This window comes from Scyliorhinus torazame, chromosome 4, assembly GCF_047496885.1.
Source record: "Scyliorhinus torazame isolate Kashiwa2021f chromosome 4, sScyTor2.1, whole genome shotgun sequence".
Lineage (NCBI taxonomy): Eukaryota > Metazoa > Chordata > Chondrichthyes > Carcharhiniformes > Scyliorhinidae > Scyliorhinus > Scyliorhinus torazame.
The window spans coordinates 263,387,988-263,402,732 of record NC_092710.1 but is presented as its reverse complement, the minus strand read 5'-3'; the positions used below and the strand labels follow the sequence as shown (position 1 = coordinate 263,402,732).

General features: G+C 48.2%; 1 protein-coding gene across 1 annotated transcript in view; it reads right to left on the bottom strand.

The window, feature by feature from the left end:
• The window catches only part of sgk1 (serum/glucocorticoid regulated kinase 1), a 116,089-nt gene that overhangs the window by 77,345 nt on the left and 23,999 nt on the right, over nucleotides 1-14,745 (bottom strand). The window contains exon 2 of the mRNA XM_072499717.1: nucleotides 10,094-10,294. Coding sequence (XP_072355818.1) covers nucleotides 10,094-10,294 — 201 coding nt within the window. The remainder of the gene's footprint in view (nucleotides 1-10,093; nucleotides 10,295-14,745) is intronic.

Here is a 14,745-nt window from a genome sequence, read left to right as displayed (position 1 = left end):
GCGATCTGGCCCCGGGGGGTGCCCCCACGGTGGCCTGGCCCGCGATCGGGGCCCACCGATCCGCGGGCGGGCCTGTGCCGTGGGGGTACTCTTTCCCTTCCGCCTCCGCCACGGTCTCCACCATGGCGGAGGCGGAAGAGACTCCCTCCACTGCGCATGCGCGGGAAACTGTCAGCGGCCGCTTATGTTCCCGCGTATGCGCCGCCCCCACTGCGCAAGCTGGCGGGGCAACAAAGGCCTTTTCCACCAGCTGGCGGGGCGGAAATTCCTCCGGCGTCGGCCTAGCCCGTCAATGTTGGGGCTCGGCCCCCAAAGATGCGGCGCATTCCGCACCTTTGGGGCGGCGCGATGCCCGTCTGATTGGCGCCGTTTTGGGCGCCAGTCGGCGGACATCGCGCCGTTTCAGGAGAATTTCGCCCCTAATCACTGCCGTCATGAGCGGTGCGTGAACGCTGGGGGGGCGGCCTGCGGGGGGGCGAGGGGGGATCATGCACCAGGGGGTACCTTGAATGTGGGGTGGCCCGCGATCGGTGCCCACCGATCGTCGGGCCGTTCTTTCTGAAGGAGGACCTCCTTCCTTCCGCGGCCCCGCAAGATCCGCCCGCCATCTTCTTGCAGGGCGGACTTAGAGAGGACGGCAACCATGCATGCGCGGATGATGCCTGTTATGCGGCGCCGGCTGCGACATCTATGCGGCGCCGCCTTTACGCGGGCGACAAGGCCTGGCGCGTGTAGATGACGCGGCCCCGATCCTGGCCCATTGTCAGCGCCTGAATCGGTCAGGACCGGGGCCGCTTCACGCCGTCGTGAACCTCGGCGGCGTTCACAACGGCGCGGCCACTTCGGCGCGGGAGTGGAGAATCCCGCCCAAGGTGAGCCGTTTAAAGGTCCATTGACTTTGGCAGGGCTGGAAGATCCCTCTGGTGGGAGGGGCTGTAAAATTCCACCTGTAGTATATTGGGGTTTCCAAAAGACGTTCAATAAGGTGCCACATAAAAAGCACAAGAGTCACAGTGTTGGGGAAACATATCAGCATGAATAGCTCTTTAGCTCAGAAGAATATTACAGATTCAAACATTAATTCTGTCTCTCTCCCCATAGATGCTGCCAGACCTGCTGCGTTTTTCCAGCATTTTCTGTTTTTATTTCCGGCAGCCTTTTGTTATATCACAAATAGGGAACTGACTAACTAAAGGAAACAGACGGACAGGATAAATGGGTCATGTTCAGGTTGACAAACTGAGAGCAATGCTGCAGGGATTTATGATCTATACTCATGATTTGAAAGAAGGCCCAGTCCATATTGTAGCTGAATTTGCTGATGATACGAAGATGGGTAGGAAATCAAGTTGTGAGGAGGATACAAAGAGTCCACAAAGAGATATGGAGAGATTGTGTAGGGAGCAATTAGCAGATAGAGTATAATGTGGGAAAATACGATTATCCAATTTGGCAGGAAGGATAAAAAACCAGGCTATTTTGATAGAGACTGCAGAATGCTGCAGCCCAGGGAGATCTGGGAGTCCCTGGGCGCGATTCTCCACTCCCACGCCGAAGTGGCGCCGCATAACGGACGTCATCCTCGCATGCGCGGGTTGGCCGGCGCCAACCCACGCATGCGTGGTTGCCGTCCTGTCCAAATCCGCCCCGCAAGAAGATGGGGGACGGATCTTGCGGGGCCGCGGAAGGAAGGAGGTCCTCCTTCAGAGAGGACGGCCCGACGATTGGTGGGCACCGATCGCGGGCCACCCCACATTCCAGGTGAAGCCCGGTGCAGGATCCCCCCTCGCCCCCCCACAGGCCGCCCCCCCCCCCAAGCGTTCACGCACCGCCCACGACTGCAGCGACCAGGTGTGGACGGCGCCGGGGGGAACCCGCCGTTTTGGCCTGGCCGCTCGGCCCATCCGGGCCTCAGAATAGCGGGGGTGCCGGAGAATCGCCATTTTGGGTGTCTCCGGCGATTCTCCAGCCTGCGGCCCGCGAAACTCGACCGGGCCGTTCCCGCCGCTTGGGAGAATCGCGGGAGGGCGTCGGACCGGCGTCCCCGGAAATTTTGGCGCCCAGGTGATTCTCCCAACCGGCGTGGGAGTTGAGAATGGCGCCCCTTGTGTTAGCATTCAGGTACAGTAAATTAGGAAGGCAAATTGAATGTTGGGGTTTATTGCAAGTGGGGTGGGGTATAAAATTGGGGATATCTTGCAAAGCTGTACAGGGCATTGTGAGACTACGCCTGGAGTACTGTCTACATTTCTGGTCACCTTACTTAAGGAAGGATACACTTGCATTGGAATCAATTCAGAAGGAGTTCACTAGGTTGATTCCTTGGATGAATGGGTTGTCTTATGAGAAAAGGTGAGCAGCTTAGGGCTACACCCATTGAAGTTTCGAAGAGAAAGAGTTGAAGAATATATGATTCTGAGGGGACTTGACAGAGTGGATGCTGAGAGGATAGTTCCCCATGTGGGGAATCTAGAAATAGGGTACACAGTTAAAAGTAAGCCATCTCTTATTTAATTCAGCAATGAGGAGGAATTTCTTCTCTCAGAGAGGCATTAGTCTTTGGAATTATCTTTCTAAGACAGCAGTCGAGTCTGGGTCATTGAATATATTTAAGGCTGAGTTAGGTAGACTTATGATCGGCAAAGCACTGAAGGGTTATGGGGAAAAGCCAGAAAAGTGCAGTTAAGGCCACAATAAGATCAGCTATAATCTTATTGAATGGCAGAGGACGCTCAAGGGGCTGAATTGCCTATTCTTGCTCCTATTTCTTATGATCTTTTAATCTAAATGATACATAGATCACCAAACGTTAGTACGCAGGTACAGCAAGAGATTATGAAGGCAAATGGAATATTGGGCTGGGATTCCCCATCGCCTGGTGCCGGTAGCAGAGTTCTCGATGCAGCAGAGAATCTCCCGCCAGGCAAAACATGGGATCGGGGCCCATTGCGATGCTCCAGTTCCCTGCCGGCGGTGTCATCGAGGTTCATGCCCCACCCTGCTGGGCGGAAGCAAATGGGTCATTTGAATTCATTTGCATCCTATTAATGGGCTGGATGCCGGATTCTCCATGCCTCCGTGATGCTCCAGCCCTCTGGACCAGGATTCACTTGGCCATGGATTGGTGTAGGTATTTGCCAGCATGGCCTTGATATGGAGGACCTCACGGTGGGCCAAGGCGTTAAGTATTTAACATAGCTGCCTCCAAAAGTCCAATAGAGGACCCCCCTTCCTCTGCAATGTAAATCCTACCCATCCCACTCCAAGCCCCCTGTCAGATGCCCCCCTCAGAGACCTCTATCAAAGAGCCCGATCAGAGACCCCCCATATCAGAATCCCCCCATCAGAGAGCCCCAAATCAGAGACCCCCCATCAGGGACACCCCCCATATCAGAGCCTCCCCCATGTCAGAGCCCCCCCATATCAGAGACCACCTCCCATATCAAAGACCCCCCATATCAGAGACCACCTCCCATATCAAAGACCCCCCATATCAGAGACCGCCCAATACAAGAGACCGGCCTCCCCACCCTCCCCCCCCTCCTCCCCATCAGTCACCCCTGCCTGGAAACAAAAGTGCAGTCCAGGTAGAAACAGTGAAAAATCACATTTTTTCACTGATATGTTCCTTACACCTGCTGCCTCAGATAGGTGTGCAGAAAGCCAAAACCACATCACAAGGCTTTAAACCCTCTCAGATCATTTGATATGAGCTTTATATTCTTAAAGATAAATAGCTTTTATCAGGCTGTAATTGACAGGGTAACGGCTTCCTGACAGCCAGGGGTCGGGATTGTTTATTTTTATTTCCCTTCACACTTGAATGTATCTCAAGTACCCTGCTTTGAGCCTAACCACAATGTTTATAAACATCTAGGAGTTAAGTGCTTTCACTTCCTCTTTTTCTCAGCAGGAAGCACTTAATTGCTTTTGATATGGTCAGACACTGTCAAACAGGCAGAGGTCGTTGTACATATTGGTACTAACGACATAGGCAGGAAGGGGCATGAGGTCCTACAGCAGGAGTTCAGGGAGCTAGGCAGAAAGTTAAAAGACAGGACCTCTAGGGTTGTAATCTCGGGATTACTCCCTGTGCCACGTGCCAGTGAGGCTAGAAATAGGAAGATAGAGCAGCTAAATACGTGGCTAAACAGCTGGTGTAGGAGGGATGGTTTCCGTTATCTGGACCACTGGGAGCTCTTCCGGGGCAGGTGTGACCTATATAAGCAGGACGGGTTGCATCTAAACCGGAGAGGCATAAATATCCTGGCCGCGAGGTTTGCTAGTGTCACACGGGAGGGTTTAAACTCGTATGGCAGGGGGGTGGGCATGGGAGCAATAGGTCAGAAGGTGAGAGCATTGAGGGAGAACTAGGGAATAGGGACAGTGGGGCTCTGAGACAGAGCAGACAGGGAGACGTTGCTGAACACAGCGGGTCTGGTGGCCTGAAGTGCATATGTTTTAATGCAAGAAGTATTACGGGTAAGGCAGATGAACTTAGAGCGTGGATTAGTACTTGGAACTATGATGTTGTTGCCATTACAGAGACCTGGTTGAGGGAAGGGCAGGATTGGCAGCTAAACGTTCCAGGATTTAGATGTTTCAGGCGGGATAGAGGGGGATGTAAAAGGGGAGGTGGAGTTGCACTACTGGTTCGGGAGAATACCACAGCTGTACTGCGGGAGGACACCTCAGAGGGCAGTGAGGCTATATGGGTAGAGATCAGGAATAAGAAGGGTGCAGTCACAATGTTGGGGGTTTACTACAGGCCTCCCAACAGCCAGCGGGAGATAGAGGAGCAGATAGGTAGACAGATTTTGGAAAAGAGTAAAAACAACAGGGTTGTGGTGATGGGAGACTTCAACTTCCCCAATAGTGACTGGGACTCACTTAGTGCCAGGGGCTTAGACGGGGCGGAGTTTGTAAGGAGCATCCAGGAGGGCTTCTTAAAACAATATGTAGACAGTCCAACTAGGGAAGGGGCGGTACTGGACCTGGTATTGGGGAATGAGCCCGGCCAGGTGGTAGATGTTTCAGTAGGGGAGCATTTCGGTAACAGTGACCACAATTCAGTAAGTTTTAAAGTACTGGTGGACAAGGATAAGAGTGGTCCTAGGATGAATGTGCTAAATTGGGAGAAGGCTAATTATAACAATATTAGGCGGGAACTGAAGAACATAGATTGGGGGCGGATGTTTGAGGGCAAATCAACATTTGACATGTGGGAGGCTTTCAAGTGTCAGTTGAAAGGAATTCAGGACCAGCATGTTCCTGTGAGGAAGAAGGATAAATACGGCAATTTTCGGGAACCTTGGATAACAAGAGATATTGTAGGCCTCGTCAAACTGTAGCCCTTGTCAGGGCTAAAAGGCTGGGAACAGACGAAGCCTGCGTGGAATATAAGGAAAGTAGGAAGGAACTTAAGCAAGGAGTCAGGAGGGCTAGAAGGGGTCACGAAAAGTCATTGGCAAATAGGGTTAAGGAAAATCCCAAGGCTTTTTACACGCACATAAAAAGCAAGAGGGTAGCCAGGGAAAGGTTTGGCCCACTGAAGGATAGGCAAGGGAATCTATGTGTGGAGCCAGAGGAAATGGGCAAGGTACTAAATGAATACTTCGCATCAGTATTCACCTAAGAGAAGAAATTGGTAGATGTTGAGTCTGGAGAAGGGTGTGTAGATAGCCTGGGTCACATTGAGATCCAAAAAGACGAGGTGTTGGGTGTCTTAAAAAATATTAAGGTAGATAAATCCCCAGAGCCTGATGGGATCTACCCCAGAATACTGAAGGAGGCTGGAGAGGACATTGCTGAGGCCTTGACAGAAATCTTTGGATCCTCACTGTCTTCAGGGGATGTCCCGGAGTACTGAAGAATAGCCAATGTTGTTCCTCTGTTTAAGAAGGGTAGCAAGGATAATCCAGGGAACTACAGGCCGGTGAGCCTTACTTCAGTGGTAGGGAAATTACTGGAGAGAATTCTTCGAGACAGGATCTACCCTGGAAGCAAATGGACGTATTAGTGAGAGGCAGCATGGTTTTGTGAAGGGGAGGTCGTGTCTCACTAACTTGATAGAGTTTTTCGAGGAGGTCACTAAGATGATTGATGCAGGTAGGGCAGTGGATGTTGTCTATATGGACTTCAGTAAGGCCTTTGACAAGGTCCCTCATGGTAGACTAGTACAAAAGGTGAAGTCACACGGGATCAGGGGTGAGCTGGCAAGGTGGACACAGAACTGGCTAGGTCATATAAGGCAGAGAGTAGCAATGGAAGGATGCTTTTCTAATTGGAGGGCTGTGACCAGTGGTGTTCTGCAGGGATCAGTGCTGCGAGCTTTGCTGTTTGTAGTATATATAAATGATTTGGAGGAAAATGTAACTGGTCTGATTAGTAAGTTTGCAGACGACACAAAGGTTGGTGGAATTGCGGATAGCGATGAGGACTGTCAGAGGATACAGCAGGATTTAGATTGTTTGGAGACTTGGGCGGAGAGATGGCAGATGGAGTTTAATCCGGACAAATGTGAGGTAATGCATTTTAGAAGGTCTAATGCAGGTAGGGAATATACAGTGAATGGTAGAACCCTCAAGAGTATTGAAAGTCAAAGAGATCTAGGAGTACAGGTCCACAGGTCATTGAAAGGGGCAACACAGGTGGAGAAGGTAGTCAAGAAGGCATACGGCATGCTTGCCTTCATTGGCCGGGGCATTGAGTATAAGAATTGGCAAGTCATGTTGCAGCTGTATAGAACCTTAGTTAGGCCACACTTGGAGTAGAGTGTTCAATTCTGGTCGCCACACTACCAGAAGAATGTGAAGGCTTTAGAGAGGGTGCAGAAGAGATTTACCAGAATGTTGCCTGGTATGGAGGGCATTAGCTATGACGAGCGGTTGAATAAACTCAGTTTGTTCTCACTGGAACGAAGGAGGTTGAGGGGCGACCTGATAGAGGTCTACAAAATTATGAGGGGCATAGACAGAGTGGATAGTCAGAGGCTTTTCCCCAGGGTAGAAGGGTCAATTACTAGGGGGCATAGGTTTAAGGTGAGAGGGGCAAGGTTTAGAGTAGATGTACGAGGCAAGTTTTTTACGCAGAGGGTAGTGGGTGCCTGGAACTCGCTACCGGAGGAGGTGGTGGAAGCAGGGACGATAGTGACATTTAAGGGGCATCTTGACAAATACATGAATAGGATGGGAATAGAGGGATACGGACCCAGGAAGTGTAGAAGATTGTAGTTTAGTCGGGCAGCATGGTCGGCACGGGCTTGGAGGGCCGAAGGGCCTGTTCCTGTGCTGTACATTTCTTTGTTCTTTGTTCTTGTTGTTCTGTCAATCATAGCTATAACCACAGGTTGTAAGAAAACCCCGAAGAAAGAGTAGTGATCTGACAAACTAGGTGCTGGGACATGGGACACCGGCTGGGTAAGTTGAAATTGTCCAGTGAGTTAACCAAATAAAACAGAATTCCTTATAATTGTACTTTTGATCATGAGGTGAGCATTAATATTTGTAACTTGTGTCCAAAACTGAAATGACAGGCTTTGATAGTGTTGTTATCAGACTATTTAAATAACACTGTGGGACATCAGTGCTGGAGAATAAAATTCTGTTGCTTTAGCATTATCCATCTTTTTCCCCCATTTATCTATTTCAATCTTCCATTTAAAAAAATAAATTTAGAGTACCCAATTCTTTTTTTTGCAATTAAGGGGCAATTTAGCTTGACCAATCCACCTACCCTGCACATCTTTTTGGGTTGTGGAGGTGAGACCTATGCAGACACGAGAAAAATATGCAAACCCCACATAGACGGTGACCCGGGGCCAGAATCGAACCCAGGCCCTATGTGCTGTGAGGCAGCAGCACTAACCACTGCAACACTGTGCCGCCCTTTTTCAATCCTTTCTTATTATAACTGGTAAATGCTTTTTTAGATTCTCCACTCTATTGTGACAAGTTGTGTACACAAGAAATGAATAATTTTTCTTCTGGTGCTGGTGAAATCTGTCAAAAATACACGGAAGCTTTTTGCTGCTCACATTGGTAAATCTCAAGCAAGGCCCACTTTATGATCCTCCAGCCTGCATCCGCATAATGAATTCTCAAACAATCATTTCCCTCTTTCCAAAGAATATTATACTTTAATAGCAGAGTTGCTTGGACATAAATCAAATTATTCTTGGGAGGCCCAGCCTAACTTCTGCATTTTAAAGCATTGAAGTTGAAGTAAAACAAATGTGCCCATTCCTCAATGGTAAAAATCAATCTGATTTAATAGCCAGAGACATACCATTGGGACACAATGGTGGCCTATCGGATTAAATGTAACAGCAAATTAATGTCTGAGAAAGGACATGGACCTTCTTGGGATTGACTTGCACCACTTTTCAACAGGCAATCCCCGATTCCACATTCCTGATAATAGCCCAGTGTGGCTGTGCCCATCGATACACTTAAAAAAAATTAATTCAGAAGATGTGGGCAGCACGGTAGCACACGTGGCTAGCACTGTGGCTTCACAGCGCCAGGGTCCCAGGTTCGATTCCCCGCTGGGTCACTGTCTCTGCGGAGTCTGCATGTTCTCCCCGTGTCTGCGTGGGTTTCCTCCGGGTGCTCCGGTTTCTTCCCACAGTCCAAAATCGTGCAGGTTAGGTGGATTGGCCATGCTAAATTGCCCTTAGTGTCCAAAAAGGTTAGGAGGGGATATTGGGTTATGGTGGAAGTGAGGGCTTAAGTGGGTCGGTGCAGACTTGATGGGCCAAATGGCTCCCTCTGCACTATATGTTCCATGTGGGCATCACTGCGTGGGCCAGCATTTATTGCCCTTGAACTGATTGGCTTGCTAGGCCATTTCAGACGGTATTTAAGAGTCAACCACATTGCTGGAGTCACATGTAGACCAGGTGAGGTCACAAGCATGAGTGACGCAAATCAGTTTTTTACAACAATCATCAATGATTTTATGGTCATCATTAGACTTTTAAGTATAGATTTTTATTGAAGTCAGATTTCACCATCTGCTGTGGTGGGATTTGAACTTGGATCCCCAGAGTATTGCTCGGGGTTTCTGGACTGCTAGCCCTGTGATAATACCACTACAACACAGCCTCCCCTGTGATGTTATGGTTAGAATTGAAACATATGAAGTACTATAAGTTAATATATTTAGATGACCATTCTGTTAATGGTCTATGGCAATCTGTTGAGCCTTGTTTGCTTGGACTATTATTTAAATTACATTAAAAAATATATGAATAACATTTCCTTGTTTGCTTCAAGGTCAGATTAATGCTTGAGGGTAACTCTCTCACCTCTGAGTCTAAAGGTTATGTTGTCCATAACCCTTCCAGGAAGTCACTAGGCAAGGGTTAAATTTCTGTGAGGGTTCTCCGACTTATCCATTGTAACCTCAACAGAAGATCCTGGAAAAATGGCATTCACGGAAATTCACTCCCATAATCTGGGCTGATAGTTAAATGTCAATACTGTAATGTTCAGCCATGGCTCAACTGGTGGTACTCTTCCCTCAGAGTGGTGAGGTTTCGGATCCAAGTCCCACTTCAGGGCTTCAGCACAAAAATTAAAGGTAACATCCCAGTGCAGCGCTCGAGGAGCACGGCACTTTTGGAGGTGCCATCTTTCAGATGAGGTGTTAAACCAATGCCCCAGCTGCCCGCTTGGGTGGGCGTAAGGGGCCCCATGGCATTATTTTGAAGAAGAGCAGGAACGTTATCCCTGATGTCCTGGCCAATATTCATCCCTCAATCAACACCACAAAAGCAGAGTATGAGGACATTATCAGATTGCTGTTTGTGGTTGTGGTGGTTGGGGGGGGGGGGGGGGGGGGGGGGGGGGGGCGTCTGTGAACAAACTGGTTACTGCATTTCCTGCATTGCAACAGTTTCCACACTTGATTGGATGTAAATTGTTTGGGAACATCTGGTGGTCGTGTAAAGCCCCATGCCATGGCATCACTTGCAATCAACGTCATGATGAAAACATTATGGGCTCTTCTTTCCCAAACAAAATAAAGTCTTACATTTTTGATAAAGACAATTGCTCTTTAAATTAAATTTGTACAACTTCAACTGCTATACCTTGGAGCTCTTCCTGGTTTCCAACGGTCCATCAGATTTATGGGTTATGTTCATTTGGCAACAATGACATTCCATTATGGGTGGCTGAGCTGCTAATTTAGGAACTTTGCCCATCTGAGATGCACAGGACTCTGGATTGTCTGTCGTTGTTGGCAGCCTTTCATCGGAGTTTATTCTGTCACTCTTCTTCCATCTTCTGACCTATCCAAAAAAAGAACATTAAAAGTTTAATGGCTGATTGCAAGGCAGCCTGACTGAGCTTCAGCTTACTTCAACCTAAAGAGTAAACAGGGATAAATAGTTGCATCAGACTTAGATGGTACAGCATCTGGTAGGCGAGCACAATGGGCTCAAAACGCTAAGAATGGCTTGCAGCGAATGGGTCTGTGGGAACCAGATGCAGGCACAGCTGCTCTCCTTGGAGGAATGGGCACATGGAGCTGCAAGGTATGTATTACAGCTCTCATGCTTCCCACTACCCCTGTCTGGACTGCTCTGTAGCTTCCAGACAGGAGTCAATTTAGGCAGGGGGTCCTTGTGGGGTATCCTCGTATTACAGGGTCTCTGTGGGGGGTCTCCTTATTACAGGGCTCCCTGTAAGGGGTCTCCCTATTACAGGGGTCACCACTGTAGGGGTCTTCCTATTATAGGGGTCCCTGTGAGGGGCATTGGGGGCATCTGGTAGAGGAGGCATGGGCAGGTAGTGCAACGTGGGTGGGGGGTTGGCCCTCGAATGGGCTCGGATGGTCCCTATCAGCGTGGCCCTGATGCGGTGGACCTCGCGGTGGGTGAAGGAGGCAACCGTTGCCTCCTTGCCCCACCACGAGGTCCACCATGTCAGGTCCACACTGGTCAAATCCAAAAGTGGAGCATGGGGACCTGGGCCCACAAAATAGAGCCATTTGCATTCATTTTCCTACTCCTGCTGACTTGCAACATGGACCTCATTCCCGTCGCCAGCCGGCTGCGGGTCAGAGGATGCCGATTTTCCATCCCAAGGCAGAGAATCCCACCCCCTGACTTATTTTTTTCATAAACCATGGAGGAAAGATGGATCCAGAACTGGCTAGGTCATAGAAGGCAGAGAGTAGCAATGGAAGGATGCTTTTCTAATTGGAGGGCTGTGACCAGTGGTGTTCCACAGTGATCAGTGCTGGGACCTTTGCTGTTCGTAGTATATATAAATGATTTGGAGGAAAATGTAACTGGTCTGATTAGTAAGTTTGCAGACGACACAAAGGTTAGTGGAATTGCGGATAGCGATGTGGACTGTCGGAGGATACAGCAGGATTTAGATCGTTTGGAGACTTGGGCGGCGAGATGGCGGATGGAGTTTAATCTGGACAAATGTGAGGTAATGCATTTTGGAAGGTCTAATGCAGGTAGGGAATATACAGTGAATGGTGGAACCCTCAAGAGTATTGACAGTCAGAGAGATCTAGGTGTACAGGTTCACAGGTTACTGAAAGGGGCAACACAGGTGGAGAAGGTAGTCAAGAAGGCATACGGCATGCTTGCCTTCATTGGCCGGGGCATTGAGTATATAAATTGGCAAGTCATGTTGCAGCTGTATAGAACCTTAGTTAGGCCACACTTGGAGTATAGTGTTCAATTCTGGTCGCCACACTACCCGAAGGATGTGGAGGCTTTGGAGAGGGTGCCGAAGAGATTTACCAGGATGTTGCCTGGTATGGAGGACAGTAGCTATGAGGAGAGGTTGAATAAACTTGGTTTGTTCTCACTGGAACGAAGGAGGTTGAGGGGCGACTTGATAGAGATCTACAAAATTATGAGGGGCATAGACAGAGTGGATAGTCAGAGACTTTTTCCCAGGGTAGAGGGGTCAATTACTAAGGGGCATAGGTTTAAGGTGCGAGGGGCAAAGTTTAGAGGAGATGTACGAGGCAAGTTTTTTACACAGAAGGTAGTGGGTGCCTGGAACTCGCTGCCGGAGGAGGTGGTGGAAGCAGGGACGATAAGGAGCATCTTGACAAATACATGAATAGGATGGGAATAGAGGGATGCGGACCCCGGAAGTGTGGAAGATTTTAGTTCAGACGGGCAGCATGGTCGGCGCAGGCTTGGAGGACCGAAGGGCCTGTTCCTGTGCTGTACTTTTCTTTGTTCTCTGTTTGAAAGTTACTGAATAAATTCACAGGAGTCTGCTGATGAACTTTTAACATATAGAAAAAAATATTTATTGAACAAAAATATGAACTATCTTACATCAGATTGGAAAGATCTCAATGCAAAGGCCATACTTTAAATTCACACTCTTCTTTTACTCCAGCAATATCTTTACAGAGACATAAAGCAGTAAAGAGTTAATAGCAGCTTGTCATAAAGGCTTCTCAATTGGCAGAGTGACAAGCAGTTTTCTTCAGGAGGATTCTTGAACATTCATTTGATGTTTCTTCCCCAAATCATATCTATCCCAGCGACACCAAGAAACTGAACTCTATACTGACTTGGGGCTGGTTTAACACAGTGGACTAAGACAGCTGGCTTGTAATGCAGAACAAGACCAGCAGCGCGGGTTCAATTCCCATTCCAGCCTCCCCGAACAGGTGCCAGAATGTGGCGGCTCGGGGCTTTCCACAGTAACTTCATTGAAGCCTACTTGTGACAATAAGCTGTTATTATTATTATTATACCTGTTTCTTCAACTGCAGATCAAACAAATGAGTTCCCTAAACTCAGTCTCCCAATCAGCTTTGATAAAGAGTCATCCAGACTCAAAACATTAGCTCCCTTCTGTCTCCACAGATGCTGTCAGATCTGTTGCAATTGTCCAGTATTTTATGTTTTTGCTCCCAATAGCACCTCTACTGAGGTGCCACTTTACTAAGTTCTAGAACTAACTATTCGGTCAACAATTGTCCCCAATAGACTTATAGTGTTTCTTATCAGAAAGCTTACAATTCCTATCCTCTCTCTCTCTGACCCACACTGAACTCGGCCCTCTGTGTCACTTTACCACTGTTGCTAGGCTTTTCATGGACAGGCCATGCCTGGGCATTTTTCGTAGCTGTTGTAGCTCTACTGGAATAGTTTGGATAAGGTTACAGCTAGTTCTGAACATAAGTCTTCAAAACCATTGTCGGAATATTGTCAGGGTCCATAGTTTTTGCTGTATCCAGAGCTTTCAACCATTTCTTGCTATCACATGGAGTGAATCGAATTGGCTGGAGACTGGTTTCCTTGATGCTGTCATATCTTGCTTCCTGCCTTGATATCCACCTCCAAGGGTCACTGGTCAATCAGAGGGCTGGTAGTTCTTCATTTCCAGCAGTGCCTTCGGGAACGGTGGAACGCCAAAACAGCCCGAAGTGGCATCATGGGACCATCGTGGTGCCATGTTAAGTGGGTATCAGTGTTGCCAACGCCAATCAGGCAGGTCCCGGTAGGTTTGGAGGGTGTTTCTGCTCATTGGTGAGATGGGAGAGGGTGGCAGGACAGGTTTTCTGCCCAGGATGGCCATAGTCACTTTAGTGGCCTTCTGTAGGTTACAGAGTGCTCAATCAGAAAGGATCCACCCCAAGTCTGCAAGGAAGCCGCCTAGATATGCCTGGCAATCTCCCCACATGGTGATGGACCCACCCACTGCCTGCAAAATGCCAGCAGCAGCCAGAAGGTGACATGTGTGCCAACCCCTGCCTTTCCACATGATTGCCTCCCAGCCCGTTCCTTGTGATCTCATGAGATCCTAGCCTATGTTGTTCTCTGTTGTCAGTTTTCCTATGACTTGCCCTCCATGTGTACATAGATAGCTTTTTTCTTCGGTGCTGCCAATTTAAAATAAATTTTGACTGCCTGAGTGTATGTCTGTCTGCAGCAGTCATAAAAATGATACAAAATGATGACCGAAGTTCAAGTGAGTAGAACAGTTAATGACGAAAAGTGTCTCAGTTATTGGGACTCATTATTTTTCTGCCATCATGATCTCCACTAAGAAAGGAATTCTGCAAACATGGAAATATTCCATGATTAGTCCGCAACCAATAAATTGTTACCTGCTACTTTGCAAAGCACTTTGCAATAATGTGATACAGGTCTGTAATAAGGTCAGTTCATCAAGTCATAAAAGCCAATGATGCTGAATCAACAGACTGTGAAACCTATGCTGAACGCATGTATCTTTACAACACCATTTTGCTGCTGCTGTAATCTTTGGCAGAAGACAAGGTAAGAAGTATGAACACAAGCTTTGAACTCTCGGGTTCAATTGTTTTTGCCTCAGGACTACATTGTTATACAATGTTTACAGCACTGAAGCAGGCCTTTCAGCTTAACAGGCCCAGGCTGCTGCTTATTCTCCGCACAAGACTCCTCCCATTATTAAACCCACTAACATATTCATTTCTCCCTTTAGCTAATGCCTGCTTAAATGCATCTATGCCATTCCCTTCAACTACTCGCTGTGGTGGCATGTTCCAAAGGGTTAATGATGTTTGCCTGAGTCTGGCTCATGGGATGTAAATGTAGCCCAGATGTCAGAACAGTCTGGGCCTTAAATTGGAGCCATTGGGGGAGCGGGCCGAGAATCACCATCCCCTCCCCCGCAACCTGCGCAAAATCTACTTTGAGTTAAAATTTCCCCAATGAGGCAGCAGTGCTCAAAAAGCATCCTTTCCATACCTGCAAATCTACCA